The following is a 19640-nucleotide window of genomic DNA, read 5'->3' as shown; positions in this document are numbered from 1 at the left end:
TCCTTGAGGCGTCAGTACTGGGACCAGTACTGTTCAACATATTCATCTGGAAAAATGGGTAAACAGTGAGGTGGCAAAATTTGTAGATGATACAAAACTATACAAGATAGTTAAGTCCCAGGCAGACTGCGAAGAGCTAGAAAGGGATCTCACAAAACTGGGTGACTGGGCAACAAAATGGCAAATTAAATTCAATGTTGATAAATGCAAAGTAATGCACATTGGAAAGCAATCTCAACTATATATACAAAATGATGGCATCTGAATTAGCTGTTAACACTCATGAAAGAGATCCTGGAGTCACTGTGGATATTTCTCTGAAAACATCCACTCAATGTGCAGCAGCAGTCACAAAAGCAAACAATGTTGGGAATCATTAAGAAAGGGATAGATAATAAGACAGAAAATATCACATTGCCTCTATATAAATCCATGGTACGCCCACACCTTGAATAGTGTGTGCAGATCTGGTCACCCATCCTAAAAATATATATATTGGAATTCCAAAAGGTACAGAGATGGGCAACTAAAATGATCAGGGATATGAAACAGGAGGAGAGATTAAAATGACTGGGAATTTTCAGTTTAGAAAAGACATGACTAATGGGGTTATGATAGAGGTCTACAAAATCTTGACTGGTGTGAAGAAAGTGAATAAGGAAATTTTATTTAATCCTTCACATAACAGAAGAACTAGCAGTCACCCAATGAAATTAATAGGCAACAGGTTTTAAAAAAACAAAAGGAAGTATTTCTTCACACAATAGAAAGTCAACCCAGGGAACTCTTTGCCAGGGGATTCTGTGAAGACCAAAACTATAACAGGATTATAAAAAGAATTAGATAAATTCCTGGGGAACAGGTCCATCTGTGGCTATTAGCCAGCATGGGGAGGGATGCAATACCATGCTCTGAGTGTCCCTAGCCTGTTTGCCAGAAGCTGGGAATGGCCAACAGGGGATGGTCACTTGATGATTACCTGTTCTGTTCATTCCCTCTGAAGCACCTGGCATTGGCCTTTGTTATAAGACAGGGTACTGGGCTATATGGACCATTGGTCTGACCCAGTATGATCATTCTTATGTAAAAATTAATTATAATAATAAAAATGTTTAGTACAGAAACTCCTCAATATAATGACCTCCCAAGATAGCAACAATGTGAGATAACAACCTTGGCAAATAATGCATTTTAAAAACCTTGGCCTACTAGGAAACATATTTATATAAGTTTCCATTCCCAGTCACAAATCTAGCATCCTGGAGCAAAGTGACTAAAATATAGTCCAACAAACTAATGTTTATTCAACATGCCCCTCACTTTTCCCTCCATCGCACTCCACTCACCGGTGTTGTCCTTGGTCAGTGGAGACTCAGAGTTCAGAGGTGCTTTCACGTGAGTACACCTTCCAGGTAGGGGACAAGAAGGCACCTTGCTCGTTCCTCCACCTGCTCACTGTTTGGTCTGGCCACGTCTGTTCATTGTGCCACCATTCACTCCACCGCTCTGTTGCCAATGGCCCTGCGCAGTCACCTTCTGCTGCCACCTGTCCGTGACCTCTGCGAGTTGGTCTCTTGAGGTTCCACCAGCTCTCAGTCATTTCAGCTGAGCTCTCATTGGGGGAACCTCGCTGCTAGTGCAGTCTGGGCTGTCTCTTCCACAAAAACGCTGTCCCACAGGAACACTGTCCCCACAACAGGACTAAGCACTTAGACCTGATTATCAGTGATTTCAGCTGCAGTGGTCACTTAACAGAACAAAAGACTATCTATGGAGCCTAATCAGCTCTGTCTTTAAACAGTGGACAGGGACAGATCTGCACCCTCTCTCTTGATACCTTCAAATCATCACAGGCTACGTACAGTTCTACTACCCTTTACTCATATAATAAGAACAACATTTCATCCCCCCCCCCCGCCCCTACACTCAAGTGGTTTGTAACCCAACCCCAGCCAAAATCTATCACTTGGACAACACATCTCTGTTTGCTGGATACCTAGGTAGATTAGGTGTGAATGTAAATATAATCTGGCCCCGCAGCCCCAGCTCATCACTAGCTGTCAGGGAGAGATCATTTAGACTTCGCTTACAAATCAACATTTGATATTATTAGGTTGGCCAACATCATGAATGCACTGACATCAAAAAAAACAACAGCTGTATAAGGAAGCAAGGAAGCTAGTCTATGTTCATACTTTTCAAATCTAATATACTTTTTCAGATACACATATTTTATCATACACTGTATAAGCTTTTGAGTGTGTATTAATGTTTCAGTTTGAATTCAGATTTCCAAACAGTCACTAAATTGGTATGTAACTAGCTCACAAAACTAGGGGGGGTGTTGAGGAAATTCAGGGGCGCTGTACACCCCCCGGGGGAAGGTCTAGAGAAATCACTGACTGGAAGCCTTCTGCTCAGAAGGCAGCAATGGGACCCAATGCAGGACAGAAAAGCTCAGAAGGGGGTGCTGCTGTTGATCCATTTGAAAAATCATGTGCATTCGGTGGGGAAAGCAGCAAAGGCTCATGACCTGATGTATAGCCTTGTCTCCAGTGTGACATAGATGACATAGCTACGGTTGTTCAGAAAGAATGGGTTATAGGCAGCCCCGAATGGCACCAGAAGGCAAAGCATCCTCACCCATGGTGTGGTGATGGTCTCCAATATTGAAATGTTCAGCATAGGAATGACAGCCAGGACAACTGCTTCCTTTCCTTGGGCTGTCTCCTACCTGACTGCTATCTTTTTAGCCACGCTGCTCCTCCTTCTGATCCAGATGCTGACAATGATGCAGACAATGAGGCTGAGCTAGTTCCTTACTATGATAGGTAGGGTCAAATCAAGTGGAGAATCTAAAACACTGTGATAAAGAATCTCTGATTATGGATCCTTCATCCCCAGTCCAGAGTTTAGAGACCTGGACTTTTTGGACCGACTAATATGTCGGACCAAGTGACAATTAAAATATTGCTAAACTGGCTATAAAACAGAACTCATAGGCCCTTACTTTAGCTGGCCTTCACTCAAACAAAAGATGACACTTTCCAAGAAGCTTCAGCCAGGATCCTAAAATAGTGCTCACAGCTTTTGGGCTTACATCTCCCATATTCACAAACACAAAAGGGCATTTTCTTGCACAAGTGGGATAAAAGCCATCTGATGGCCTTATTTCTACACACAACCCCCCATTCCCAAGTGCAAATGTATGTTTCCTGCATGCAAACTATTGTGCACCAAAATGGACAAGTTAGAGGCTATTTATGAAAGCTTGGGCCATGCATTTACTAATAAATAGCTTTTGCCAATGACATCTAACTCAAAACAGCCATCAGTTATGTACTTTAACAAAACCTAACACAATTGTCGTGCAAGGCATCCCAGGCAGCACTCCTCACTGCCACACCAGCAGGCCTTTAACGATTTCTACATTCAGGAGTGGGTTTATGAAGAAAGCGTAAGCTGAGCAACATTTTTATTGGCATAGATGTTTCATCTCCCAGATCTTTAAACAGAGAGGAAAACTAGGACAAAGGATATACAAACCAGCTGTCTCATCTGCTTGTGGTCAACAGATAAATCTCCTGCAAATTAATTAGATGCATGAGATTGCTTCCCCCACTGTATTTCTATTATTGCTAAGTGAGTAACTATAGAATAGAACAGAATCAGGGAACACTGAATAGAGTGCTCCCTGGTCTTTTCATCCTACAAAGCCTCTGAGTCTGAATAAGAGCTGTGGGATCAATGGGACTTTGCCTGAACCAGTGCAGCAGGATTGGGCTCTCTATTAAAAAAACTAAAGAGCCTAGAGAGATTTTTCCTGCACCATATTCCCAGACACATTAAAAGGTTATTAAGCAAGATCCAGGGCACAGCAACAGGGAACATAATAAGGTCACTTAAGGACTCTTCTTCTGTAAAGTGCCCCTTCCTGGGGGGGCTGAATTTATTGAGCTTGTATTGAATTAAATAAAAAGCATTAATGTTCTGAATCCCAGATCCATTCAGTTACCTACTGCACCTGACAAACTAAGCAACAAGTCAGTTAAATAGAAGCTAAGTCTGTACTTAGGCTAGGAATAAATGGTCAGTTTTCAATGTGCAGAGAGGTGAATAGTGGCGTCCCTCAAGGGTCTGTACTGGAACCTGTGCTGTTCAACATAGTCATAAATGATCTGGAAAAGGGGGTGAACAATGAGGTGGCAAAATTTGCAGATCATACAAAATTACTCAGAATAGTGAAGTCCAAAGCTGACTGCAAAGAGTTACAAAGGGAGCTCACTAAACTGGGCAACAGATGAAATTCAGCGTTGATAAATGCAAAGTAATGCACTTGGAAAAATAATCCCAACTACACACATAAAATGATGGGGTCTAAATTAGCTGTTACCACTCAAGAAAAAAATCTTGGCATCATGATGGATAGTTCTCTAAAAATATTTGCTCAATGTACAGCGGCAGTCAAAAAAGTGAACAATGTTAGGAACCATTAGGAAAGAGATAGATACTAAAACAGAAAATATCATAATGCCACTATATAAATCCATGGTACGGCTACGCCTTGAATACTGCATGCAGTTCTGGTCATGCCAACTCAAAAAACATATATTAGAATTGGTGCAGAGAAAGGCAACAAAGATAAATAAGGGTATGGAACAGCTTCCACATAAGGAGAGATTAAAAAGACTGGGACTATTCTGCAAAGAGATGACTAAGGGAGATATGATGGAGGTCTGTAAAATCAAGAATGATGTGGTTTGGGGTAGCTAGCCCCTGGCCCCACCCCTTCAGCCTGAGGCCCCGCCCCCACCAGAGCCCCACCACCACCATGGCCACTGCCTAGGTCACCCAAATGGTTGCACCAGCCCTGGCCACATCCACCCACCACACAATGTCATTTCTGTGAGTGGGGGATAAGAACACCCACACAGAAAACCCTGGGACTGACCTGAGAGAGGGGAAAGGACTCTCCCATAGATCCCACTCCGGGAGAGGATGTGGATGGGTGAACCTAGCAGTTTGAGAACTGGGGAAGATGTGTGACAGAGTTCTGGGCAAAGGGTTGCAAATTCAGCCCTCTGTCATGCCTGCTCCTCATTAGGGGAACCAATTAGAGTGGGGTTGAGATAATCTGGCCCTAATTGGGGAGGCGGAGACAGCTGCTACCTAATTAGCCTGGGGCTGCATAAAAGCCTGAGGGGACAGTAGCCAGGGAAGAGCAGGAGGAAAGGAAAAAGACAGGGAATGGAAGTCGGGAGTGGTATCTTTTGCCTGCAGACTGTGAAGGATTACTTGTACGTGGTGAAAAGGTGGTGGGAACAAGCCTGAGAATAAAGTACATCAGTGGTTACAAAACCCAGGGTCTCTGAGTGACTTTGTGAACCTGCTACACCAACCCATCAGAATAGGCAGTGTTTACACTGAAGCACTGCATTGGCTCAGCTGTGCTGCTATAGTGTTCTGTGTGTAGACAAGTGCTGAGGCACTGAATTCAAGGGTTGGGGCTTAAGATACATGCTTTTGGTCAGCATCTCTCATTGGCTAGTTTAGGCAGCTCTCTGCCTAGCATGCTGGTATTTGTGGATGACATTCCCAGGTGCCTATCCTCCCCATTCATTGGAGAGGGAGTCTAGGTGCTTTACTTGGTCTTTATGGATCACAGTTTTGCTCCTGTGATTTTCTAGCCACCTAAAAGTTAGACACCACGGCACACAGCACTGCAACACCAAAGTTCCTTGTGGATCCCACCCTGGGTGAGCTCATTTGGTCCTTGGACATAACATCAAGGGTGGGAGAGGCTCTGAATGGAAGCCTCTGGGGAGGTTGAGAATGGCCTGGAGCACATGTTCCCCTGTTCTCCATTTTTACAGGTGCCAGGATGAGTCACCTCTCTGAAGTTATCCTGTCTGCGTTAGCTGAGTGTTAAATAAAGTTGTGGCCAGCTGGCCAGAAATTCCAGATATCTGTGTGCATACTCCTGCTCCATGCCATTCACAAGGACAAGTGAAGTAAACATAAGGAAATGCTGCTTCACATCATCTGTTGTCAGCCTTCAGAATTCACTGTCATGAGATGTTATATACTATAAATGGAGTTTGAAATGGCTATGATCAGTAATAATTGTAGTTATGCTGGCTAATAGGTCCAGTAAAATATGCTTAAGGGTGTGAGCTGATCACTAGAAAACCATGTCCCCATTACATGTACAGAATTGCATAATTAGGCAGGTATATTATAATGTATGGGAACAGGTTTCTGCATCAGGTTTTGATCATTGCCAGTGGCAAGGTCTCAAACTATATGGTCTGATCCAGTAAAGTTACCTTGTCCTAGCGAACCTAAGCCTGATCCATCTGCTTCACTTATCCAAACTTTTCAGGAAGCTTCACACTGCACGTAGCCTAGGAAAGTGCGTATGTGCAGGGGAGAATCTCTCAGTAGCACAACTTTTGGAAGGACAAAATGTACAAATGGATTCAAATTGTAATGCACTGACCCTCTGCTTCCTGGTCCCCCTTGTGTGAGCACCAACCAAAAATATGATTCATTAGCACAACTCGTCTGCGTAACTAGTTCCTGCTGGTTCACTGTGGACCCAGGATGGAGAGTGTCTAAAGAAAACCAAAGCCCTGAAAAGCCCTCCCAATTAGTCATTCAATCCTGTACGCTAGTGCATAAGAGGGAACATTTTGAAACAATTTTGCTTGCAATCTCCTATAAACCACACGTATCATTCCTCCTTCCTCTACACTGCTGGAAAGTGGGTTAGGGTCACTTCCAAATAAGCACTGTTGGGAAGATGGCCTTTATTTTTATTCATCCATAATAAAACGAAGAGTGAAGACCAGGGACATGAGGTAAATAAATCCTATAGCTACATTTAAAGAAAAGAATGCAGAGATGCTGCCTTCCTCGGATAGATGGAGACAACATTTTAATTTTTCATGAGCATTGCTGTACTGTGAATCTTCAGGAAACTTAGTCCCAAATCGAATATAAATTCTAAAATCCAATATAAGAAAAGTGTCATTTCTTTCTAAAGTAGTTTCCAGGGAAACATGATTTTCAGGACTTTTGGCATGCTGCAGCATACCTGAATCCTGCTGGGGTATGAGCAAAAAAGATTGACTGTGTGTGTGCGTGTGTGGAAATAAACCTGACTTATATCATTTAATACAATCATGCCATGTTATAAGAAATTAAAAGTTTCAACATATTAAATGCAAAAAGAAGACAAGTGAGTCCACTGGGTTGAGCCCACCATCCCTGATCTCTACAGGAGATGGTATCAAGGCTCAACTTTTGAATCTTATTCCAAACATCCGGAAGACTGGCGTGCTCTAATCCAGGGGTTTGGTTCACTTGTCATACAGAAAGGGCCTTTGTCATCTGGAGCTGGGTTTGGATTTTGAGTACCCCAAGGTTCAGGGCAACAAACTGGTAGATAGTAAAGGAAGAATTCCTGAAGAGATCAGATCTCAGCTTCTCCATAATGATGCAACACACATGGAATGTTCTAGGGGCTTGGTCCAGCACATCAGGAGAGGAATGAGCTTGAAAAAACACACTGTTTAATATTCTGTGGTGTTTGTTTACTAAAAAAATTATCGCTCCCCAATTAAGCTTTTAAACACATGCTTAAGTACATCCTTATTCAACAAGGCATGTGAACAGGTGCTTAAAGCCAAGAACTTGCTTAAACACATTATGCATTGATACCCCCAATTCAGAAAAGAAAATCCTCATCTATTTTGAATGAGGGGATTAAAAAAATTACTTCCTGTTCTTAGGTCTAGACCAGAATTTATCATCATACTATTTAGAACATGAAAACTAACCCCTGCCCCCACTGCCAAATAGAGCATGCATAAAATACAAAAGCAGGTACTTGCAATCCAAAAGATCAACAGAATCATGTTTTGAATTGGTCTGACTCTTGCATGCCTAATTGGCAGTTGGATGCTTAATTTATATGTGCAGTGAGCTGACTGGCATGTGTAATCACAGGAAATGAACACACAATTCACATAATAGTTCTGGAGGATGGAGTGTATTCAGTCAGTGTTAATTCCCCCTCTGTCCCATCCCCCAACATACACACGTAACGCCTATAGACATCTTCCCAAGAAATTCTGAAATGAGTGTTCCTCATTCTCAAATGTTGTGTTAAAACCAACCAAGGCCAGAGCTAGCCCTCCAGGAGCACCCTTTACAACGTGAGAGAAAGGAAATTTTAGTTAGCACCTGGGGAAAATTCTCTCTTGCAGAAAATGCCATGAGCTCTTTAATAATAAATACTTGTTTTTAAGGATTTGTCAGAAAGATCCACACACAGTAAACAAGGAATTTAAATTAATCTACCTAGCAAGCTGGAAGGAGTCAACTGTGCTGAGATTTTACCCTGTAATTCCTGGTCATTTAGGTGTTTTATAGCTACTGCTCAGATCTAAGCTACCTCCTCTGGCATCTGAGCTGACTGGGAGGAGGAGGACACGTCAGATTGAACAATCTAGTATTAATTTTCAACCAGAACAGTTCTTGCTTCAGGCTGGAAAGAAAAATACTTTGGGGGAAAAAAAATAAACTTTGCCTTTCAGGAAAAACTCTTTTTTTAACAGCATTTCACACAGTTCTGAGGTCACTTCTGATTGAATTACAGTGGCGAAGGTTGAAAAGTGTTTTTAGTCATTGATAGACTGCGTGGGGAATGTGCTTACACTGCTTCCTGCCTGCAATGCAAGCTAATGAACTGCAGAAATAAAGGAAAAGCAGCTCTTCGTGCCTGTATCTGAGGTCAAACTCGAGCCCTGGTTTTCATACCAAACAAGTGTCATGAGAGACACAGCTGTGCTTGAAGCTTCCCTCAAAGTGGCTGATGACTAATGCAAAAATGCCCTCAAGGGTTACTTACCATTATGCTGGATTTTAGTCTTTAGAAGATACACGTCTGTCTGAGACTGACTGGCAGAAAACACTGAGTGGTAGGAACCAAGGAGCTTTCTGTATACACCATACACGATTGGGGGAAATAAATAATAACTACTTATAGGCAGTAAAGCATACTCCTCAACTAGTCTAACAGAATTTTAGGGGCTGACCCTCAACCTTCATTCATGCAAGTAGCTCTTGCAAACACGATTCATCCTGCTGTCTTCTGCAGATTTACTCATATGAACAGGGTAAAAAAATGGTCTCAGGATTACCTCCTGGCACTTTATACACACCAGCTAATCTTTGTTACCCACTTGTGAAAAGGGTATTCCCATTTCTATTTTATAGAGGGGGAAACTGAGGCCCAGAGGACCTGGTTTTCAAACACCTGTAAGAGGAGTTGCCATGATGGCATGCATAAACCAGACATTTGTGCAAGCACACAGCCTGCTCGCTAAACAACTCTTTTCATGCAGAAGTATCCAGGCTGTGCAGCCAATGCTGGCAAACACAGACATTTCTGCGACCATGAAATGTGCACATACATTTTTTTTCAAAGAATCAGGCCCTAAATGAATTACCCGAGGGAAGTAGTAGCAATCCCTTTCTCTAACTACAAACACTATAGAATGTAAAAGCCACAGTAATGAGGTCTCAGTCTGATCCTTTTGCAGAGCAGCGTCTGCATATTAACAAGCTATCAAACAACATTTTTAAAACACAGCTACTCTTCCCCCCCCACACCCCAAAATAGTGCTGGAATACTTCCTCCCTAATCACAGATAATGAGATGTCTCTGCTCACAGAGAGAGGAGCTTTGCCCCTGCAGCCCCTCCTTAATGCCTTTCTCTAGTCATGATTCCTTACTTGTGCTTTCCTAACCTGGGGTTACATAAATTGCTCCATTATTCCAAATATATCACTGAGGCTTCATTAGCTCAAGCAGGAGGCAGCAGAAAGGGCAACAAATGAGAAGGCTTTTGTTGAAAAACACTTGTCTGGGATAATTAATGAGACTTGCCAAGCAGGATGTTCTTTGAAATCAGGAAGATGTGATTATATTTTGATTTGTCAGGATGCCGAATGGTTCCCTTCCTTGCTTGCAAATGAACATTGGTTTTACATCACAGAACTAGGATGGAAGGATGCTAGATTAGAGTCAACATGTTATTTCTCAGTGATTCTGAGGCTGAAGCTGACAAACCCAAATGTTATTTTAAAATCTAGGCTGGATCCTGCAGCCTTTACTCTGTTCACTTCAATGGGTTTTTCCCCAGGTAAAAACTGAGTATGGGTTGCAGGACTTGTCCTTTAAATGTTAACACACGGCTTATCCCAAGGATACTAAGATCCACTTCGTTTACTGCATGCAGCTCCTTTTTTACGTTAGTATTTGCATTAGGATAGTGCCTAGAGGCCCCCCGGAGCTTGGGACCCCTTTGTGCTAAGGACTGTACATACATTATACATAGTAAGAGACCGTCCCTGCTGCAAAGATCTTCCCATCTCAATAGACAAGACAGACAAAGGGTAGACAAAAAAACAGTAGTATCCCCACTTAAAGATGGGGAGTGGAGGCATAGAACAATTCAATGATTTGCCCAAGGTCACAAACGAAAACTACAGCAGAGCTGAGGGAAAGGCCCCACCTAGTCCCGAGTCCCAATCCATCTTAAACCCATCCTTTCTCTCAAAATTTGAGAGGCGGCTTTATGGGCAGTAAGGATCCCAAGTTTGCCACTGGATTAAATCTCCCTTTTTCCTCTATGCTGTTATACAGCAAATTTATCCACCATCCTCATTCTCAGAAGTGGCTAAATTTCAGTACTGGATTAAGTGATTCCTGTATGTGAAGAAGCTTTTAGGGATCCTCCAAGATGAAAATCTAAAATATATCATCATTAATCCTTTGTATTATAATATCATATTGAAACTATCATTCCACAGTTGGCTTCAAACAAAGTCTTCTGATGTTAATAAGGGAGACATGTACATACTTGTCCTTTAAATGTTGGTTTAATTGAAAGCTCCTTGGGGAAGGGACTATGTTCTATGTTTGTACTGTGCCTAGAACAATGCAGTTCTGGTCCATCATTGGTGCTCCTACGAACTATGGTAATACAAATATATTCAATAATAATAATAATACAGAGATTGAAGGCAGAGGTCCTAAATCCAACTGGAATATACTTGGGAGTTTCTCTTCGTGCTGCAAAGTAAGAAATTCACATTGTCCATTAGATCAGCACTTTTATTGCCATAGTTCAGTGTACGTCAGGAGTTCCATTGTGGCCATTTCTTCTCAGGAATTTATGGGCAGACTATATGGTTTTTGCTCTGTAATTTACAAGCCACTTCCAAGGTCTGAGTCCAATAGGGAATTAATATTTTAATCCAATTTATGAATAAATATTATAGGTTTGGCTATGTATGTCCACATTTATGCAGGTGGGAGGAAAATAGGATAGCATTTTTGTTGCTGGTTGGATTGCATTTGTAAAATTTTGGAACCTGCTTCAGTTTAAAAACATGCCAAGTAGTAGTTAAGGCTGTAGTATTAAGAGAGAAAAAAAAATCACATCTGGAAAAACCTCATCTGAAGTTAATCATACTCCGTAACTATATAGCACTATTCACCCACACGTCTTGAAGTGCTTGTTTGAGGTTGGTAAGAATTCCTATTCCATTTTGTAGATGGGGCAATTGAGGCATAAAGAGCTGAAGAGATCTGCCTAAGATCACACAGCAAATCAGCAACAATCAGGAATAGAAGCCAGAGTCACTCATACCAGAGCTGTCTCTCATTAAGGGTTTAAATTACTTGCTGTGCAAATGTGGTTAGGAGAAAATTTTCATCTGTAGACAGAATAGGTGCAACCACACAAATGCATGGACAGACTTCGCATTCACTAAGCTGCAATTAAATATTTTTAGACACTCAAGAATCCCTGAGCAAGCTGCAATAATGTACAATCGTACACCAAAGATAACAGGAAGTGAGTTCTGGATGGTAAATGAGGTCCATGTATGTACAAACAATGCACAGGCACTCATATGCATGAACATACCCATTTCATGAGCCAATGCGGGACCTCTTTTGCAAGTACACATCTGGATCCCTCACCTGGATATTTGGCCTTATTTTAACACATCTCATTTGGATTTTTAACAGACTTTGGACTAATTTTTTTAGTGTGATGCTGGAGGATTTAGCAATATGAATCCCACTGAACAAAATGAAAGGTTTTTATTCAGTAATATTTATACTCAATATATCCCACAGCCTTTCACAAAACAAGCAGCTCTTTGCTAGAAGAGAAGTGGCTGTTCTGGTAAACACTTTAGCTATTAAGAGTGAAGTAAAAGCTCATACCGAGCATTGGGTATTAGAGCTTGTTTACTTAACAATAAATAATAACAGGAATTGCATGCATAATTCGCTGATCATCAGGTTGCATATGCACCCTGCAGCTTTCATGAATTGACTGAGGATTGACAAAGTGGAGTCATTACCGTCTATTGAGAAAATAATTTACACACCAACAAGCACAAATTTAATAGACCATTACAACTAAAGTGCTATTTTATACGTTTGGTGTAACAGTAGTTTTAAATAGACTGTGACAAAATAATAGTATGTATACTACTGGGTCTTGAAATCTAAATTGTACCTTCTAGAAACATGAACTTTAGCTATTACTCAAGAGATGTTATACAAGTCAAGTCCAGTCCAGGACACTCCTTCAGTTTTTTTGTTTTGGTGATTAATTTTGTATTGATTTTCATAAAGAAACAGAATGAAAAGTGCAAACTGGTAAATGACTTGTAGCTTGTATGTGTGTTTCCAATTACTGTACACTTCTTGGGATCATCAAGAAAATTATTCAATTACACAATTTTACAATTTGTCAAAGCTGCAAGACCAGATGAGAGCACAGACATTACACATGAGCTTGGGGGGTAGCAGTAATAAAACAAGACGACACACATGAAAAGGAAGAGGTGGGAAGGAGGAGACCGGAAAGGGGAAATAAAAAAGAGGTGGGAAGGTGGAATGGAGGTCAGGTATTCTTTGAGCAATTTCAATATTTTTGTAATCAAACAAAATGTATCTAGAAATGGGGTCAAAATTTCTTTGAATTCATATAATGGCTCTATACATCGATAAGCTATTCCTTTTTCGGCTGCGGACTCAGACAGTTCCAAATAGCACAGCTCTCTCTTTGCATAAGCCTACTCTTCCATTTTGGAAAATCATGCACTGGGTGATCATTGCAGCCCTTAGGAACCAAAGTCTCGATTGTGGAGTTAAACCTCGTCTGGTAGGTACATAACCTAAGATATAATTTACAGCTGAGGTGCGGTTGCTGAAGCCAACTACTAGTTTCAGTCCTGTGTCCACCTCTTTCCACAGCTGCCTGACTGTTGGACAGTCCCACAACATATGCAGCAGGTTTCTTTGTTCTTTTGTTACAGCACCAACAAACATCAGCGGACAAGGGCCCCCGTCTTGCACCACAACCTTCGTGGTGTCTAATACAGTTTAAATAAAATCTTGTGTTGTATCAGGCATAGCCTAAGATCCACAGAAGCATTTTTAACTTTACATAATACTTTGCCAATAGGATTATTTTAAGGGCTGCAATAACCCCCCTCCTCATGCTTCCACAAAGAACTCCAGACCAATGGAGTTCCTCTTCATTAGCAAAGCACACATGACAGACATGGGCCTGGGGAGTTTATGCAGCATTTCTAAGGTTCCAAGTAGTTCTGGGCCTTTGACGGCCCTAGGGGATCTGGAACAAAGGTAGATGTTAGGATGTGTTTTAGCTGTAAGCACTGCCACTCCACAGAAGGTAGCAAGTCATAATGTTGCTTTAGCATTGGAAAAGGGACAAAACTGGGAAATCCTGAAGCCTCTGCTTTGCCAGTCCTTCCAAATTATAGATTTACTCCGTTTTCAAGTATGGGCTGTATCAAATAGATGCTTTTGCATGGATACAAGGATCAACTTGGTGCCTCACAGCTAGATTAGCCCAGACCCTTCATGCAGTCTCACTACAGGGATCTTATTTTTCTCCATCGGACAAAAAATGAGGAGGCCCATAGGGACAGTTGGATGCATTAATACACGTTCACTTTCCACCCCCAGTGGGGTCAGGGGCTCCATTCTCCTTATCGTGTGGCCACTTGCAGAGCACACAGCTGTCAAATATTTATCTACTGACATTCTAGAGATTTGGAGGTACCTGTTCCTTTATTGGGGGTAGGGGACAGTCTGGGGGCCTGGATGCCAGATGAAAATGGATATTAGTGGATGACTCTGGAGTTAAAAAGATCCGCTCCTTCATGTTGAAGGATCCCAATGTACTTTACAAAACTATATAGACAGAGGACCACTGACGTGCCATCACTGCTAGGCTGGAGAGAAGCAGGAAGTCAACTTGTACAGATGACAACCAGCTCAGTACATCTTGTATAGCAAAGAGGAGGAATCAAAACTTTGGCTAAGGACACAGATGCCAACACTTCCAGTGTTGACACAAAGCAGGTATCTCAATAGAGGAGAAGTTCTCATCTGAAATTTTCCATGCACAGTGTAACATATGGAACAAATGTATGTGTCTAAGGAAGTTGAAGAGCTGAGACAGCTCTGTAGAGATTTGAACTTGTGGTTCCAGAGAACTTATTTCCCTTCTGAGGGCTTGGACTGCTGCATCACATAAGTTGAGGAATTAACATTATGATCATCATCTTTCTCACTCATCTTGACTTGTGAGAGGTGGAACAGTAAAGCACTGGACATATGGCCGGGGGCAGGGAAAGTGAAGATTCATAGATTTAAGGCCAGAAATTATCGTTATGGTCATTAGCCTGAACTCTGTTTCCATCCAAGTCATTTCAGTTCTCTGCCTTATTTTTCTTATCTGTAAATTGGGGATAATATTAATAATAAGCACTCAGAAGGGTGCCCTAACAAGAGATGAGATCATGCATCCCACTGAAAAACTAACTACAACAATCCTCAAAAAACCAAAATGTGAACTTGAATAAGTTACAATTATCCTAATGAAATACATACAATATAATGTGTGAATAGGTGGTGGTGTGCTGATGGATACAACTGAGTTGGCAAGCAAAATGAGTATATTGATGATCTACTAGATTTGAGAGACTTATGGAAAATATTTTCTGAAAATCTCTTATGTGAAAATGAACATTACTTCAATTATGTTTGTAACCCTTTTACATCTACTTTTCAAGAGCACATATCCACTCAAGCTTTACTAGTACAAATACAAGGGTAAAGGTTTTTTTTTTTTAAGTTTGAATGCTCAATTATTCACTAAAAGCACATTTCAAACCATGCACTCAATTGTAAATTTTGCAATTCAGTTAACTAACAGTTCAGCTCGTAAGTCAGTCATGTGGAATTGTTTCTTCTGCCTGACTGGATAATCAATAGAACTGACACAGTATGAACTGCAAATATTACAATTGAACACAGTTTAAAATTTATGCCATTTTGGTCTATTTCATATATCACTTGAACAGGTTTTTTTTTTCTTTTTTTCTTTTTTTTTTAAGTAAGTGCCAATAGCCCCTAGAGATACAGTGAAAAATCTTTTAAAAAACTAAAAACTGAGGTAGTTAAATAATTTGCATGGGTTAGTGTGACTTGGGTATTAGATTGCAATAATTACAGTTTGATCCACAGGCCAAGAATTATTTACTGAAAAGACTCCTGAACATCTTCAAAAAAAGGGAATGCATTTGCACTGTCTGTGTTCTGTTCACAGACAGCTCCTGAGCATTTAAAAAAAAAAGGTGAAATTCCATGAATAAATTATTAACTCCTCTCTAAAACCTTCTTCACCAGGGTGAAGAGAAGTTCAGGTTTTAGGGAGGCAGCTTTGGTCTGGTGTCCAAGGTACAGAACTGGGAGCCACTTGGACAAGTCACTTCACTTTGCTTGTTTCCTCACCTCTTTGCAAAGCACTTGGACATCGACAGATGAAAATGTGCAATGTATGGGCTAGTTATTACAACGAATGTCTGTAAAATGCTTGGAGAGAGGAAGGGTGATTGAGGGGTTACTGCACTAGCCTAGGTCTTGAGAGAAATGGGTTCAAGTTCCTGCTCTGCTACAGACTTTCTGTGGGACCTTGGGCATGTAATTTAGTCTCACTGTGCCTCTGTCCCCATCTGTAAAATGGGGCTAATAACACTATCCTGTCTCCCAGAAGCAGCAAAGACTCCAGAAGGTTGAGGATAGAGATATGTGGCAAAGCAAGGGTGAGGTGTTCATTTTGCAGTGGATGTAACAATGCCATTGTCATTATGGCAATGAAGAATGAATGTCTAGTATTTCTATATCACACTTAGATAGATTACAATTATATATTATAAACAGATTACAAATTGTGAGGCACTTAGATACTATAGTAACAGAAGCTAAATACCACCTTAGACAGATATGAAAGATACCACTGGCCCAATATTACAGATTAGCCCTCTTGTGAAAAGGGGCTGCAGGATTAGACCTTCTAGGCAGACAAATTATTGTTAATGAGAGAATGTTTGTGGGCAGAGCTTTCTGTAACAATTGTTTTATTTGAACTGATGCCTTAAAACTTGAATTGCATTTTTCTGCTAGGATGTGGGGTTGGTTGGGGTAAAGCAAATCAGGTTGTTATTTAAAAAAATTAGCCAGTAGAATGTCAATTTAATAAAGTGACATTTTACTAGGTTATTTTTTTTAAATGATAAATGTCCCCTATCTGGACAAAGCAAAGTAGCTGGCCAGATTCATCTTTCTGGTTTATAATACAGGGAAACAACAGGAAATGAATAGTCACAAAACAATTATGATTTCATGAATAAGATAATCAAAACATGGATATTTCATCTGTAATATCACAGATGTCTTCTTGACAACTACCGTTTTAGCAATTACATTGCCTCCTGCAAATATTTTTTTTCCTCCACAAGCATTTTCCACATTTAGTGGAAGACTGAATCATAGATGTAGACAGTAAATAGCTACAATTCCATGAATGGTTGATTACTATGTGTCTGTGTGGTGGTGCAGTTCCACATGTTCAGGCAAAGCAGTAATGTTAATCTCAAGGGTAATTAACAATGGCAGGAAGCAAGCATCAAGAGTGAAATAAAAATGTTAGTTTTAACTAAATTTTTGAAAATTGTGACTGTCTCAGTTCACAGGCCAGAACTCCACAAAAGCCTACATTTTAAATTTCTAATATTTATTGTCTATAAAAACCTTCCATTTGTTAGCCAGGAACTTTTACAGTAACAGTTACAATTAAAAAAAACCCTCAAATTCCAGAGTAACACTGAAAGGTTTCATTAGTTCTGCAAATAGCTTCTACTCCATCTTTTATCATCATCATCGTTTGTATTACCCTAGTTGGAGCCCAAGTCATGGGCTAGGACCCTGTGGTGTTAGGGCCTGGTGAATGTTTACAAACATCTTATGTTTCAAAATGGTGTAAGAGGTAATTTAGTCCTCATAAAATGTTTCCAGCGTGCATAAGACCCACATATGGGGAATGTTTTACTTTATGCAAAGACCAAGCTATAAAATGTGATATTAGAGCATATTACAACCCTTTATCAAGGTGGGAAAAAAATAATGGGTCTTATTCACCACTGCATAATACCTGTGTAATGCCACTAAAATTATGGAGTATGGCAATATTGCTCCAGTTCTCAGTGGGCAGCTGTCCACAATAAAACCCCCCAAGATTAGCCCTGCCATGAGAAAACATGAAATGAATGAACCATGGAGACTGGACCTGAGCCCCAAGGTAGTATGTACTGAATTAACTGGTTAAACAATTAAAACAAGACCTGTTTTTCCCAAATAGGTATAAAGACAGGATTCTCATTTCACACATGGGAATGATTTCTGAAGATTGTATTACTTCCCATTTATTACTTTGTCCAAAAAGCACCCTACATTTTTACAATATGGAGTTCTGCATTAGTGGCAAAATTAGAGACGTTATACCAGTATTACACTGGTGTAACACAGTAGCAAATATTACCCATTATTAGGGCCCTACCTAATTTATGGACATGAAAAACGCATCATGGACCATGAAATCTGGTCTTTTGTATGCTTTTACCCTATACTGGGGAGACCAGCGTTTCTCAAACTGGGGGTCCTGATGCAAAAGGGAGTTGCAGGGAGGTTACAAAGTTTATTTTATGGGGGTCATGATATTGCCTCCCTTATTTCTGTACTGCTTTCACAGCTGGGTGGCCAGTGAGTGGCGGCTGTTAGCCGGCTGCCTAGTTCTGAAGGCAGCGCCCTGCCAGCAGCAGCGCAGAAGTAAGGGCAGCAATACCATACCATGCCACACCTACTTCAGCGCTGCTGCCTTTAGAGTTGGGCAGCCAGAGTAGCAGCTGCTGACTGAGGGCCCAGCTTTGCAGGCATCAGCGCAGAAGTAAGGGTGGCAATACCATACCATGCCATACCATCCTTACTCCTAAACTGGTGCTGGTGGCAGCTATGCTTTCAGAGCTGGGCTACCGGCCAGCAGTTGCCACTCTCCAGCTGCCCAGCTCTGAAGGCAGCGCCACCAGCAGCACAGAAGAAAGGGTAGCAGTACCACAACCCGCTCACAACTCATTTATGGGTCAGGACCCCTACAATTATAACACTGTGAAATTTCAGTTTTAAATAGCTGAAATCATGACATTTATGATTTTTTAAATCCTATGACTGTGAAATTGACCAAAATGGACCGATGGTAGGGCCCCACCCATTATCTTTTACTTAAACTGAGCAAGTGGGCATGCCTGTGACACCTATGAACCCGAATTACACAGCTTAGCTGCATTGCTAGTCTTGCGCCTTCACCTGTACAAGAAAGATCATAAAAGCACTTAGAGCAGTGAGATGAGAACTGAACCTAACCAGTAATCAATATAGAATCAGGAGGAGTATTCAGAAAAATCAAAAAGATGTTTAATTCAAACAAAGCCAAAGAATAGGACTCAGTGGATAATAAAAAAATAAGATGCTATTAAGGATGACTTAGACAATTTTCTTTCAAACCAGGAAAATTAGATAAATACAATAATTGCATCTGCATGAGAGAGTGAAGAGAAAGCACCCACTCAACTTGAAGAAAAGAAGGTTGATAGACTACCTGCCCTATGTCATGCCAGCAATGATGCATGGCTCAGAAACATGGGCACTTATGGAACGATACTTGGAATATGTATAAAGTAACTCAGAAATGAAGTACGCTCAGGTGGCCAAATCATCCACCATAATTTACATACACAGCCTGCCATCTGAGAATCTTAAGTCTTTAATGCTTCTAAAACACATTAAGCTACACAATACTCCATAGAGCAGGCATTAGTATCCCTATATTGAACATAGTGGGGAAAACTAGCCAGGGGTAGACATAACTGTAGTTGCCAGTGATGAAGATAAAGAAAAGACTATGGAACCTTTCTTTGAGGGACAAGGATATGTGGTAAAACAAGATGTGCCTGTTGCATAATGAAAACGTCAAAGCCATTTTCATGATGATGAATGTAATTGTTAATGAAAACTCAATGTCTCTTTGGTTTCTATATCAGCAAATGACAATTACAGACAGACTCAGTGTCCTCCCATGCTACAGGCTACAGTCTGCCTATGCCAAAGTCCAGGAGATTCT

General features: G+C 40.9%; 1 protein-coding gene across 4 annotated transcripts in view; it reads right to left on the bottom strand.

The window, feature by feature from the left end:
- Nucleotides 1–10262: 10262 nt before the first annotated feature.
- Nucleotides 10263–19640, bottom strand: part of MTG2 (mitochondrial ribosome associated GTPase 2) — a 40945-nt gene continuing 31567 nt past the window's right edge. For all 4 annotated transcript variants that reach the window (XM_050917798.1, XM_050917797.1, XM_050917795.1 and 1 more), the window contains one exon: nt 10263–14861. In XM_050917798.1, the coding sequence (XP_050773755.1) occupies nt 14694–14861 (168 nt within the window). In that variant the 3' untranslated portion in view covers nt 10263–14693. The remainder of the gene's footprint in view (nt 14862–19640) is intronic.

This window comes from Gopherus flavomarginatus, chromosome 11 (assembly GCF_025201925.1).
Source record: "Gopherus flavomarginatus isolate rGopFla2 chromosome 11, rGopFla2.mat.asm, whole genome shotgun sequence".
Lineage (NCBI taxonomy): Eukaryota > Metazoa > Chordata > Testudines > Testudinidae > Gopherus > Gopherus flavomarginatus.
Note: the sequence above shows the minus strand (reverse complement) of the source record. Positions and strands in the feature narration are given on the sequence as shown.